Here is a 14,919-nt window from a genome sequence, read left to right as displayed (position 1 = left end):
AGGGTGCATTACACCCTCTCACCGAACAGGGGAGCTGCTCCTGCAGTGTGAGCTCCCTAGCCAGAAATGAGTAACACTTTTTAAAGTTTTTTAAAAGGTACATTTTAGTTTACTTTAGAAATGGTACCCTACACCTCTAGCTGTCCGCCGGCAGCACAGAACAGCAATCCCAGAGCTATGCACATTTCTCATCCTTACCTGTCTTTCCTTCTGGACAGATACATGTAAATGAAGCCACACGATCAATGCAAGTGGACCCGGCAGCACAGGGAGTATTGAAACAGTCGTCAATGTTCTTACTGCAGTCCTCCCCGCTCCAGCCATTGACACAGACACAGCTGTGGCCTCCATTGTGGTTGGTGCAGGTCCCTCCGTTCTGACAGGCGTTGGGCTGGAGCTGACATTCATCCACATCCTCAGTACAAAACTGACCTGGCAAGTCAAGAGGATGAGTTTAACAGAATTCCAGGGAAGCCTTCCACAAGACGCCATTCCACTATCTGAGGGAGAGTCAGAAATCCTGAATACGGGACAGTTTGTGGAATAGAAAATGACAGTCTTGGGAGTACTTCTAAGAAAAACATAATTGGTTAAACACACCCAGGTACCCACTATTGCTTTAACCTCTAAATGGAGGTGACCCATGCATTGCCAAGTGAAAACAGATATACTTGCAACAAATAAGTCCTTTGGGCTAACAAACAACTTCATCAGCTTACCAGTGCCCTGTCTGAGCAGTTAGTGTCCCAATCCAGTCCTTAGCAGGCATAGCTATTAACACAACTATCATGTTCACAGCCTCAACAGAAAGGCTCCTGGCCATTTAGTTATTGTGACAATGAATTTTCCTCCAGCCCTAGAAGGGGAGGCACACTGCACGTCAAAGGGGAGGCACACTGCCTTGGAAGAACATATCGTGACAAAGTTCCTCCTCTACCTTGGTGGGTCTTGCGCATATTGGCGGATTTGCTCACCTTGGAGCTTCACGGCAGCCCTCAGTTTGGCCGTTTTCGTGAACCCACAGTCCAGGTCAACTCCTCCTGTGTCTGACCAGGAGTTAGGAGGTTTGGGGGGAACCCGGGCCTGCCCTCTACTCTGGGTTCCAGCCCAGGGCCCTGTGGAACGCAGCTGTCTAGAGTGCCTCCTGGAACAGCTGTGCGACAGCTACAACTCCCTGGGCTACTTCCCCATGGCCTCCTCCCAACACCTTCTTTATCCTCACCATAGGACCTTCCTCCTGGTGTCTGACAATGCTTGTGCTCCTCAGTCCTCCAGCAGTATGCCTTCTCACTCTCAGCTCCTAGTGCCTCTTGCTCCCAGCTCCTCACACGCACACCACAAACTGAAGTGAGCTGCTTTTTAAACCCAGGTGCTCTGATTAGCCTGCCTTAATTGATTCTAACAGCTTCTTGATTGGCTGAAGGTGTTCTAATCAGCCTGTGTGTCTTAATTGTCTCCAGAAGGTTCCTGATTGTTCTGGAACCTTCCCTGTTATCTTACCCAGGGAAAAGGAACCTACTTAACCTGGGGCTAATATATCTGCCTTCTGTCACTCCCCTGTAGCCATCTGGCTCGACCCTGTCACAATATACATGGGGATATGAGCAAGGAGTAGTTTTGCAGATACCTATCCTAGGGGTATCTGCATCATGTCTCTGGACATGACCAGTATAAACTAGATGTTGCTAGAAGCCTGAGCAGACTCAGAGTATGTCTACACAGGAAAACTGCACAAGACTAGCTTACCCAAGCAAGCTTGAATCCAGCTAACACAAGTACCAATAGTAAGGGCAACAGAAGTGTGGGTTTCAAAGCAGGCTAGTAAGCCGAGTACATATCCAAGTCTGTGCTGGGCCTATATTACCTGTTCTGAACCCCGTGCTGCATGTCTTCACTGCTATTGTTACTTGTACAGGCTGGATTCAAGATAGCACAAATAGGCTAACCTGTGCAGAACTTTTACTGTGTAAACATACCCTCAGTCTAAAGTGCATGCTCCTGGAGTTAAAGATCCATTAAAGATGCTGTGTTTCTCTTGCCTTCTGAGTGTTAACTTATATCCAGTCAAAGACTGACTGATTATTTTCTCCTCTAAGTCCACTGAATTTGCAAAGAAAAGTCTCAAGAAAATGGCATTAGCTTTAGCCATGCTTTGAAATTTTTCTCAACAGCTTGCGGGCTGCAGTGAAAGCACCAGAAGTGCAAATGGCCTTTTTTGTCTGATAGGCTTAGCATCAATCCAGGTGTATAATGCCTGTCGTGACACCATGCAGTAAGAATGAAGGCATTGACTGTGGTCCTGGAGTAGATTAAACTGATTTTAAAGATCTATATCGAATGTATATACATATTTTTCCCATTATGGGGACACTACTTTGCAGAGTTAAGGTTGTTTGGGTGATTTAACTGTGCATTTCCAGACTAACATGCCTGCTAGTTTAACCTTCGCTCTGAATTTCCTGGATCCATAATGCTAATTTGTGGGATAACTACAGTCCACTAATAAATGCTCTAAATTATTGACGTGCTCAACTGTAGCTCCATGTTAATGTAGTTTGTCACAGCAGTTCCATATTTAAATTATAAATATGAGCCATAAACAAGAAACCAAGAGAACACTACCATGTTTTATGACAGAACACTAACAATTTGAAGATATGTAGTGTTCATCCTGAATTTTTTTTTCAAATTATAACTTTCAGTTCCAGATTCAGTTAGGTTCTGGCCACTTCACACTGATTTAGAGCAACACAAGGCAACTGGAGAGCACTGCCCAGTTAAGCTGGGTTTACAGCTGCTTTGAATCACCAGAGCCTTGGTGTCTCTCTCCTTCCTGCTCACCACATTTTCCTCCCCCCAACACGCAAATTTCCTTTTCCTCCTGCACCCACTTATATCTTCCTGAACATCTTTCCATGGTTTCCCCTCCAGGCTGAGTAATGCATCAGGCCGTTTTTGAGGAGACAGTTCAAATTAATCACTGCTGCCAACTCTTGGGATTTTATCTTATCTTGCGATATTTAGTGTTTTTTAAAGCCCCAACTCCTGGACTTGTGTGAATACATAAGAATTTCAGTTCTCATTTTAAAAAGTTTCCAACCCTCCTGATTAAGGAAGAAAAGCTTGAAATCATGCCCCAAGCATAACCCTAGAGGTTCAAAAACCAGAAGGTAAATCAAAACCCAACACGTATTTTTAAAAGCCTTATGGTTTTTAAATGCTTGGTTTTGGCACTACTGGATTAGTGGTCATTTTTCTAGTTACTCTTCATGACTGGAAGCTATTCTCTCAGAAGTTGGCATGTCTTCAGAGAAACTCAAGGACTGCCCTCTTTCAAAGTGGTAATCATCATCTATTGTTCTTAATGGGACTGAGGACACGGGTTGCCTTTAGAAAAGATGGTCACTGCCTCCCATTGTTCTCAATGGAAATATAACCCCACGTCCTCAGGGAAGATCCTGGCCCCTGAGCTACCAGAATGGGGAAGAGGAACACTGTGAGGAGGTGATGATGGATGGAAGCTGTGCCTAAAGAAACCTGTGGCTTCGGTCCCAGTGAATCCTGGGATTGGGAGTTTCTCTGAAGATTAATCTTCAGCCTCTGCTGACAAGTCTTTAGTTAAGAATAATGGGGAAAGTAACATTAACCCTAAATGTCTTTTAAAAACTGTTTTAAAAAAAATCTATCCCTTGCACAAGATATTCAAATTTTACCTCTGAAAATTTGCATAGACAGACTAAGCCTGAGCTGAGATTGTGAGGGACAAAAAAAAGCTCTGAAATAAGGAACAAGTCTAAAATACTTAGTCAATGGAGTTTCTCCAGATGTATCTGTAACATAGTGTGACAAAGCTCTGTCCTTGCCTCTGTGGGTCCCATGTTTCCTGGTAGATTTCGCTAGCCTCAGAGGCTTACTGTGACCCTGCACATAACCCTTCTGTCTCTAGAGACAAGGGTCACAGTCTACTGAGCCATTTTCATCATAAGCCAGTGAGGGAGGTGAGGAGAAGTTATCCTTCCTTGCACAATCGCTGTTGTCTCCCAGTCTCAAGTGATTAATCAGGGGACAAAGGTGGGTGGGGGGAGCCCGAGCCCACCCTCTACTCCGGGCTCCAGCCCAGGGACCCTAATAGTATCAGCTATGGTAGCTGACCTTTTAGAAACATGACATGTACAATTCCCTGGGCTACTTCCCTCACAGCAGCCCTCACTTCCTCAAGCTCCACTCAGGGCCTCCTTCCTTGTGCCTGATATGGTGCGTACTACTCAGCCTCTCCTACAGCGCAACTTCCTCCCACAGCTCCTGACATGCACACCCACCTGACTAACTGAGAGGCTTTTAACTAGTTTCAGCCAGCCCCTGATTGGCTTCAGGTGTCCCAATCAAGCTAGCGTTCTCCCTGCCTTCTGGAAAGTTCTTAATTGGCCCCAGGTGTCTTAATTGACCTGGAGCAGCTGCCATTTCACTTATCCTGGTACCAGGGATTTGTTTAGCCAGGAGCTAATATATCTATCTCCCACTACTTTTCTATAGGTTTCAGAGAAACAGCCGTGTTAGTCTGTATTTGCAAAAAGAAAAGGAGTACTTGTGGCACCTTAGAGACTAACCAATTTATTTGAGCATAAGCTTTCGTGAGCTACAGCTCACTTCATCGGATGCAACATTCTATAGTCATCTGGCCTTGCCCCATCACAATAGACTGGAATCTGGACCAATGCAACCTGTAAGAGGCATTTGTTGTATATTTGCAGTTATGCACAATATGAATTGGTGAAGTGTTGTTGGACAATGCTTTAAGCACAAACATGCTATGAGCAGGGGGTTGGACGAGATGACCTCCTGAGGTCTCTTCCAACCCTAATCCTCTATGCTTCTATGCAAATTTGGGGAACTATGCAACTCCTTAATAAAAGGAAAGCTCATACACGGAATATAAAATGAGCAGGGGATGCACAAGTGTCAAGGTTCCCTCCCCACTCTGAACTCTGGGGTGCAGATGTGGGGACCCGCATGAAAGACCCCCTAAGCTTATTTCTACCAGCTTAGGCTAAGAACTTCTGCAAGGCACAAATTCTTCCTTGTCCTTGAACATCATTGCTGCCACCACCAAGTGAGTTAGACAAAGATTCAGGAAAAGGACCACTTGGAGTTCCTGTTTCCCCAAAATATCCCCTCAAGTCCCTTTACCCCCTTTCCTGGGGAGGATTGAGAATAATATACCAACCAAATAGGTAAACAAGGTGAGCACAGACCAGACCCTTGGGTTTTAGGACACTAAAAACCAATCAGGTTCTTAAAAGCAGAACTTCATTATAAAGAAAAAAGTAAAAGAAGCACCTCTGTAAAATCAGGATGGAAGGTAATTTTACAGGGTAATAAGATTTAAAACACAGAGGATTCCCCTCTAGGCAAAACTTTAAGGTTACAAAAAACAGGACTAAACCTTCCACTTAGCACAGGCAAAATTCACAAGCTAAAACAAAAGATAATCTAACGTATTTCCTTGCTTTACTTACAATTTTTGTAATCTTAGATGCTTATTTCAGGTAGGGTTTTAGGAGAAGGTTTCTTCCTGCCTGGTCCCTCTCTCTGTCCTGAGAGAGCACAAACAAAGAGAGCACAAACAAAACCTCCCCCCACAGATTTGAAAGGATCTTCTTCACTTATTGGTCCTTTTGGTCAGGTGCCAACCAGGTTATTTGAGCTTCTTAACCCCTTACAGGTAAAGGAGGGATTTTATGCTGTATGTTTATGACAACAAGTTTCTCCAAGAAACCACTTCAATCTTATTCTGACCCACATATTTGCAGAGCCAGAGAAATCAGGGAAATGAAGACTGGCTCTAACTGACCTTGTACAGAGTAAGCACCTAGTCCATGTAGTATTTCAAAACAGAAAACAGACAGAATAAGACAACAACCTTCAGCGCTAAATGTTTATTGACTATGAAACAGAGGTACTTTCTGTGCTTTTGTTTCTTGGAAGTCATCTGGGATTAAGTTCTCCAAGAGCAACTATACAGAATAGGATACTTTAGATGTACATTATTTCTATGGCTCCCATTTGCAGAGCAAACACTTTTCCGATATCTCTGATGGGATTTTTGAAAAGGGCAGCTTTTGATCAGCACAAAGAAATTTTATATATGGCCATAATGGCCAGGTAGCTGGCAGCTCTCAAATTTAAGGACACCAAGGAATATTTTTTTCTTTCCAGCACATTTAATCATGTAGGCTGTTTTCAGGGGTTGAAGACATGTTCCCAGCTTTATGCACCTCTTTCACAGCAGAGTCTACAAGGTCAGCCTAGTGCAAGATGAAGAAAAATTAGAAACTCTTCCTGGGAACCTGGTATCAGTGCTCAGATTTCCTTGGTACAGAAGGAAGAGAGAGTCAGGGTGATTCCAGACTTCCTTACCTAGCACCACCAAGCCCTCATTGATATCTCCATACCTCTCTCTAGGAGCTCCAGGATGCCAAAAAACTGTATGGCTTCATTAGCAAGGCAGCTGCAGAGATAGAACCACAGCCACTGCGCACACTAAGTTCTGAAAAACTGAGGCATTACCTGGAGATGAGGAAGCAGCCGAGAAACATTCAGAGAAACAGTAGCAGATGTACCTCCAGAAAGCATGTCCCATTGGCTCTTCTCCCTCCACCAAGAATCCCACTCCACATCAGTAGCAACATTTTCAATTTTCTTCACACAAAGCTATTTACTGAATTCTACCCAAATTCATGAACAGTTTTGGTGCCCCCAAAAATACATTTTTCAGTGAATTTACTGTTTACCGAAAAACCCCCACCCAGCTCAAGTCAACACCCCTCTCCCCACTAATAATACCCATTTAGATTTAGCGCTTGTCTTCACTACCGGGGTAAGTCGACCTAAGTTACACTACTCCAGCTATGTGAATAATGTAGCTGGAGTTGACGTAGCTTAGGTCGATTTATCCTAGTGTCTTCACTGTGCTGCGTCGATGGGAGATGCTCTCCCACGAACTTACCTTAATCTTCTTGGGGAGCTGGAGTATCGAGGTCGATCGGAAAGTGCTCTGCTGTCGATTTTGCAGGTCGTCACGAGACCTGCTAAATCGACCCCGCTGCTGCAATTGCAGCAACACCGATCTCCCGTAGTGAAGACCAGACCTTATTTTAGTGTTGAAGACATTTAATAGGACAGAGGCTCTCAAGAACTTCCTGGGCTCTCCAGACTCCCTTTGGAGTTCATTTGTGATCAAGTATACCAATGCCCATTTTCCTTAGAAGCAAGTTCACCAAAGCACTAAGCTCAGATCTAACTGGTATTGAGCACCCTTCAAATAGATAGACTAGATAGACCTGTACAAAACCTTCCACAACACCAGACCTCATCCAACACTGCAGAGAGGAAGACTGCTTTGGAGGGAATATTAGAGAACCTGATACCACATATCCTAAGGAAGAGTAGTGGTGGATCAGTGCAGAACATGATTCCAGGTCATATGACATCATCTACAAGCTCAGAGTGTCTCACGGGGGCTTTGCCAAGTGGATCAGATAGAAAGTCCAATAAAGGAGACAGATCCCATCAGCCCAGGTGTGGAGGCCCTATTCTCGAGGGATGATCTGGGGAATTACAAATCAGTAAATCTCACATTTGTATCTAGTGAATCGGTTGAATGGATCCTTTAAACTAGAACAAAAACATCTGAAAGATATGACAGGGAAAGGAAAGTTGTCTTTCGCCAATTAGACTTGCATGCATGTAAAAGCAGGGGACAAATGAGAACCAGGTGATGTAATTTACATTTTCAAAAACCCTTTCACATGATCCCTCACAAGAGGCTGTTAAAGAAACTAAGTAGTGATGGGGTGAGAGACAAAGTGCTGTCATGGCTCAAAAACTGGCAGACACAAGAAAATAGTAAGAATAAGTGGTCAATTTTCATCATGATAAAAGGTTAACAGCACAATGTCTCAAGGATCTCCATTAGGTCCAGTGTTTAACATCTTGTTAATGATCTGGAAAGGTGGGCAGAGCAGTGAGGTAACAAACTTTCCATATGACAAAGTTATTTATGTTAGAGAAACCTAACCAAGTTAGGTGAACAGACAACACTATGGCAAGTGAAATTCAATGCTGATAAATGCAAGGTAATGTATATTGAAGGGGAAAGTCAATGAAGACCTCTGTTCAATGGGCAAGTGCAGATGAAAAAGCTAACAATTTAGTATAATGCAGAATATATATATGTAAATCAATGATGAAGCCTCATCTGGAACACTGTATACAGTACTTCCCACCTCGAAAAGGGTATTGAAATAGAGAGGTTTCAGACACTGATAAGAAGACTGATTGGTGCATGGAAAACTCCTGTGGCAATAGTTTGAAGAAATGGATTGATTACCATTGAAAGGAGAGAAAGAAGGGACATGATAAAAACATATAACGTAATGGATAGTCTAGCGAAGGTAGATCAAGACATTCTGTTCTCCATGCCTCATAACACAAGAACAAGGGGACATTCAATGAAATTGATAGGTGGGAAATTCAAAATGTGTCAGAGGAAATATTCCCATCACATGCATAATTAAACTCTGGAATTTATTGCCACAGAATGTCACTGAAGTCAAGAATTTTGAATCTGGCTAAGAGGGATGGGTGTTTTATGTAGGTTTAATGCAATCTCTGTAAGGGATTGAGAGCTTCATGGTGGTGCAGATTACCCCACAACTGCCTACGTGGGGCATCTTGCCCCTTCCTCTGAAGCATCCAGTGTCTGCCACCATCAGCGAATAAATAATGGGGCTGATGGACCATGGGTCCGTTCTAACATGGCAATCCTGTGTTTCAACGTCAGAGTCTTTTCTCAGACTCTCCTAGGGCTCAGGATCAGATCTCATGGATCCAATACATCAGATGAACGCTGATTCTGAGACCCTAGAACTCATTTCAATAATTCTCCACCAGGCACCATAGCCACGACTACCCCTCTCAGCCTGGGGGAGGCTTAGTGGACACATTATTTACATCTGGGGAGGCTTTTCAAGAAGAGGTCTCCTCAACTTATGCACCACCACAACACCTTGCTGGACCCATGTCTTTTGATCTTTCTGAAGAATTTGTAGGCATCGCAAGCACAGCCACTGGCAGCAGAGTGGTTCTTCCCCAAGGCATAAAAAGCACCTTTTAGGCTTATCTGAAACAAAGAACTTACCCGGATGATTAGGAATGGCTCCTAAATGCAAGGGTTTTTGATGATCTGCCATCTTGGGCAAAGCTGGAGGCAACCCAAGATAGGAAAAACTACCAGTGTGTATCTATTATCAAATATAAGACCTGACTCTGAATTGCATCCCTGATTTAGGTTAGATATAAACTACAATCATTTTAAGATAACATGATGGAAAACAAGGATAATTTCATGACCACTCCATGAGGCAGACAGAGAAACCGAGGTACTGTTAGAGGGGATTTTAAGCCTTCTGACTTAAAATGTTGGGCTTTAGTGAATTGTACATGCCCCTAACCGCCAATTATTGCCCGAAAACAGTTTCATGATCTAGTGGTTGCACATGCAGCTCCTCCTGGGGGCCTCTTTGGAGGCACTAATATAAATGAGAAAAATGAATGATGTGGAAAGTCACTGGTGGTATGAAATGATTGGGTGCTCTGACAGGGTGGTGGCTGGTGAAGTGCTTTGGGATGGGATGGTGATGGAGAAGTGGTCGAAAGGAGATACATCACCACATTAAACCACTCTTCATCTTGTCCATCCCCTCTCTCTTCACCTCCTCTAGAAAACACAGTAAACTTGGAAAAGACCTAGTAAGTGAAGAGATCTGTAAGACAAAATACAAAAGTCACAAAAATGCTCCATGTTCTCAGACTAATACAGCAATGTATTTTTAGTAATTACCTAAAGACATTAATCACCTCATTATAAGGTCTGGTCTTCACTTGAAGGGGTTTCCTGATATAGCTGTACCAGCAACCTGCCCCAGTGGAGAGACAGCTTATACCAGTTCCCCAAACAGACTACATTATATGAGCAAAACAACATTTTTGCTGGTATAACAACATCTAAGTAGGGCTTCCTCATAGCTATGTCAGAGGGGAGGGAGAATGGTCAACACAGCTATGAAAGCCAAACTTATAAGTGTAGACCAGGTCTTAGTAGGAGAAAATGACCAAAGATGATGTCAGCAGGAGTTAGAACAACTGTCTTATCTGTTAGTCTCATCTCACCCACCAATCCAGACTCAGTACCGGCAGTCCAGCCCTCTTCATCTTGGAGACAAGTTTATGCAAATGTCATTCAGTGCCACTGTTCAAGCCCCTCAAGAGACTGCTTGGCACATTCAAAGAGTACTTCCAAAGCTGGAAGATCACTACGAACATGAGGGAACAAGAGGAACATGTGTTCTGGATTGGCAGATGTTCATTCTACCAGAGATCATCTAACATATTAAAGTTGTACTGTTTCCTTAGTGGTCATCTGCTAATCCAGACTCATTATTGGGAATTAGCAAGCAGCGCAGAATGATATTGAAGATCTGATCGATATTTCATAATTCATACTCAATGCAATCTTAGCTAAAGCAGGAATTTAAATCCCTTTGATTCCAGACTTCCTTACCTAGCATGAATTTACCCTCAAACTGTGGATGAAGCTGAATGTGGATGGCAGACTCCAGGATGAATTGTGGTCAAGTACGTGGGAATCCTTTCTGGGATCTCCCAGAATTTGCATCCCTGAGCTGCAGCTCTGCCACCTTTGCAGGGTGCAGTGTGCCCTCCCCCAACAATGGTTAGCTCTGCCAATTTGTGCAGGGAGTAGAAGAGAGAAAAGGGATCATAATCCAACCTTTCCCCCTCCCATCCCTGCCCCCTTTTTAACAGCTAACCCCCAATGGAGATGCTACAGGGAATAGGACTGCACTCTCCCATAGCTTCTTACCAGCTTCTGTACATTTTAGTGCAAGGGTGATCATTGCTTCTTGCACTCCCATGGAAGGGCCTGCCAGCATCACAAACATTATACCAATCACTGTTGGGTAAGGATTTAAAATTTCTGAAAAGTTAGAAGCAAATATATTCAGTAGTTTAGGGCTCAGTGAGCTGATTACTTTGAGATTTCAGGGCCAGTATCACCTTTCTAACTGGGTTAATTTAAAGGCTTTGTTTTATCACTTGAAATGTTATGGAGAAGTACTATGGTGCTGAAAATTATCCTGTGCATAGTCCATTTTTTGCCCCCACAAAATGAGTATTACTTGTTACTGTATCTATTTCTGCAACAGAAACTGAAGAAAGTGGTTTCTGTGAAAAGAGTAAATTTAAACATGAGAAATGAGAGCACAAGATCTTACAGCAATTTTTTCACTCTAGCTCTTTTATATTTGTCAGCCTTCTTGGCAGAGAAAAGTCATGCCACTTCAGGCTGACTTGACCAAAATTCCTCCCGGAGGCTGCCAGCCACACTGTGGCACTTTCATTCACCAGTACACAGGGCAGGCTCATGCTCACGGAGATTAAAAGGTGCCCAAATCCCACTGTAATTATATAGGAGCTGGGATGCTTAACCCTGTGGGTTCCTTTGAAAAATCCTGCCTAAAGCTCTGCTCCCTGGTGCAACAGATGAGAAGCACAGGACCAGAGTCACAACAATTGAAGTAAGAAAGCATCGACCCCCCATGCCTGAAGAGAAGCTTAAAGTAAGAACGGTTTGACAGAGACAAATCCACTTCTTGAGTACAATCCAAGCTGAAGTTAACCAGTGGATTCAGCTGCCCTGGCCCCATATGGTTGTACATACACTTCACTTGAATGTAGATGCCCCTTAGATAAACAGGTGCACTCTCCACCTTAAAAACCATGGATTGCTTTGTCCATGAACAAAGGGCTATGGTAAAGCCCTGATGACATCTAGAAACAATGGCCACTGTGGTTGTCTACTAGCCTTTTATACTTCCTCTTCCTGTCCCGCCCCTCTGCTTCCAGGATGTGGGGCCTGACCCTCCTGGCTCCACCCACCAGACGGCTTGCAGCATTCCCTCCGTGTCTGCCTCTGAGGGTTTCCTTGTTACAGAAGCCTAGAGATGATTTTGGGGGAGCTTCACCAAGAACCACCTGAGAAAGTTTGCCAATGACAAATGCAGGAAGTTGCCTGACATCAGGGTTTACCTGCAATGACAGGTAGACCACAGTTGAGCTTCTTGAAGGTGAGAGCAGCTGATCATTACTGACTACAACAGTTTCTGGATATTGTGCAATGAAAGCATGATTGATTCCTCAGAGAAGAGGAGTAAAGGAGAGGAAAAACCAAGAGCATTCCCCAGCAAAGTGGGGAGTCTCCACAGATTGTTAGCTTTGCTGCAGGGGCAGGAAGACTAGGCTGAAAGCACCAAACTGCTTCCAAGGGCTGAATTTGGGCACCAACAGAGAAATTCATATTTGCAATGTGAGGTGGGCCAGACTACAAAGAATTGCGCCTGGCAGATGGCTTCTTCAACAAGTAGGGGCTTTGATACTACACAGTCCTGTTCTTCCCAGGATGCAGCACAGATTACATTAGGTATCCACAATACTGCTCCACACAGGACATGGCACAGAGATTAAGAGTGATTTGCTATAAAGGAGAAATTCAAATTGCAAACAAACAGTTTAAATTGGACTCAGCTTGACAACCAAACTCTACAAGAGGAGGCTGTGGAACAACACTACGAAGGCTTAGCACTTACATCCTCCAACCATTTCACAAAACGTAACATCTCTATAGGCCAAGCATAGTAATAAGCTTGCCTACACATACATAAATTGTGACCACACTTTTTCCCAAAAAAGCGATAAGTGGAGCGGCACTGCATCAATTCAAGATCATCCCACAGGATTTTGGCTTCCAAAGCAGTGCCTACCTTTACTGAATCATAAGAGACCAGCAGTATGAGCTGTCACTTTCAAAAGAGACTCCATGAAACAGTTTTTGCTTCCCAGCCCATCTCAGTTAAAAATTAGCAAAGCTCTACTCTACAGCCGTAAACAGTTGAAAATTAGTTTGGCTACACAAGAGATGCTCCATGCCTCACCAAAACACTCATGCAAGACATGTAAAGATCTGTTCCTGCAGCTCCATATCTGGTTATTTTAAGAAATCCCAACCACAGAAGTATCCAAACCCTGCAGGGTTGATAGCAATAATACTTGCATTTACCCAACATTATTCACTTGGATTTGAGGCACAATTTAATTCTGAGGATGTCTCAGTGGGCTTGTAATAGTAGCATCCTCTCTGAATGTTTATGTGATAACCATACTAGATTATGGTGAAGTAGTAGTAACATTAAACAAAGGATGACCCCCAGCTGTGCTGGATGGGCATGGAATATTGGCAACATGTCAAATTACCATGCAAAGATTCAAGACAGAAAGATACATCCTGGTGGGAAACTCATGCTACACCATTTAGATGACTCTCTAAAGAGTAGCAACCATGTCTTTTGTCTGAAGTGCCCAGTGCACTTTGGACACAATATAAAATAATATTTATCTAATTTAATTTGACATGGGAGAATGACATGGATATAAAAAGTGAAGATTCCCTTAGCATGAAAAGTAGTTTGCTACATTCATGGGAGATGCCAGGTAAAGACTAACATTTCCAAACAAATTTTGTTGTGAAAATGAAGCTAAGGTTCCAGGAAAGTATCATTGGATTGAATGTGTATTCCTTTAAATGAACATTATGAGTTAAAAATTAGAAACGAAAAAGTTCAGAGTCAAGGTTAACCTAAAAGAAATCCAAATCACTGGAAGTGTGAACATTCAATGTTAAAGCAACTCTGCCCTCATAGGTCTTAAAAATTTGTGCACCATAAAGCATTGAAAATGTGTGCCAGAGAACGTTAATCTTTTGTGTTTTGTACACATGCTCCTCCAATACCACCTGTGCTGTTTGATCACCATACTAACCTTTGACAGGTTTCAGAGTAACAGCCGTGTTAGTCTGTATTCGCAAAAAGAAAAGGAGTACTTGTGGCACCTTAGAGACTAACCAATTTATTTGAGCATAAGCTTTCGTGAGCTACAGCTCACTTCATCGGATGCATACTGTGGAAAATACAGAAGATGTTTGTTTTTATACACACAAATCATGAAAAAATGGGTGTTTATCACTGCAAAAGGTTCTCTCTCTCCCCACCCCACTTTCCTGCTGGTAATAGCTTATGTAAAGAGATCACTCTCCTTACAATGTGTATGATAATCAAGGTGGGCCATTTTCAGCACAAATCCAGGGTTTAACAAGAACGTCTGGGGGGGAGGGGGTTAGGAAAAAACAAGGGGAAATAGGCTTGAACAGAGACTGGGAGTGGCTAAGTCATTATGCAAGGTAACCTAAGTTAATTGTATCCAATTTGCAAATGAATTCCAATTCAGCAGTCTCTCGCTGGAGTCTGGATTTGAAGTTTTTTTGTTGTAATATCATAACTTTCATGTCTGTAATCGCGTGACCAGAGAGATTGAAGTGTTCTCCGACTGGTTTATGAATGTTATAATTCTTGACATCTGATTTGTGTACATTTATTCTTTTACGTAGAGACTGTCCAGTTTGACCAGTGTACATGGCAGAGGGGCATTGCTGGCACATGATGGCATATATCACATTGGTGGATGTGCAGGTGAACGAGTCTGATAGTGTGGCTGATGTGATTAGGCCCTATGATGGTGTCCCCTGAATAGATATGTGGACACAGTTGGCAACGGGCTTTGTTGCAAGGATAGGTTCCTGGGTTAGTGGTTCTGTTGTGTGGTATGTGGTTGCTGGTGAGTATTCGCTTCAGGTTGGGGGGCTGTCTGTAAGCAAGGACTGGCCTGTCTCCCAAGATCTGTGAGAGTGTTGGGTCATCCTTCAGGATAGGTTGTAGATCCTTGATAATG

General features: G+C 43.2%; 1 protein-coding gene across 4 annotated transcripts in view; it reads right to left on the bottom strand.

Annotated features, from left to right (window-relative positions):
- Nucleotides 1-14,919, bottom strand: part of NOTCH2 (notch receptor 2) — a 134,143-nt gene that overhangs the window by 71,791 nt on the left and 47,433 nt on the right. For 2 of the 4 annotated variants that reach the window (XM_073356270.1, XM_073356269.1), the window contains exon 6: nucleotides 199-432. In XM_073356270.1, the coding sequence (XP_073212371.1) occupies nucleotides 199-432 (234 nt within the window). Of the gene's footprint in view, nucleotides 1-198; nucleotides 433-5,516; nucleotides 9,825-14,919 lie in introns of those variants that run through there. The other 2 variants (XR_012160294.1, XR_012160295.1) reach the window with 2 other exon arrangements.

This window comes from Lepidochelys kempii, chromosome 8, assembly GCF_965140265.1.
Source record: "Lepidochelys kempii isolate rLepKem1 chromosome 8, rLepKem1.hap2, whole genome shotgun sequence".
Lineage (NCBI taxonomy): Eukaryota > Metazoa > Chordata > Testudines > Cheloniidae > Lepidochelys > Lepidochelys kempii.
The sequence above is the reverse complement of the archived record's forward strand: the minus strand, read 5'-3'. Positions and strand labels throughout refer to the sequence as shown.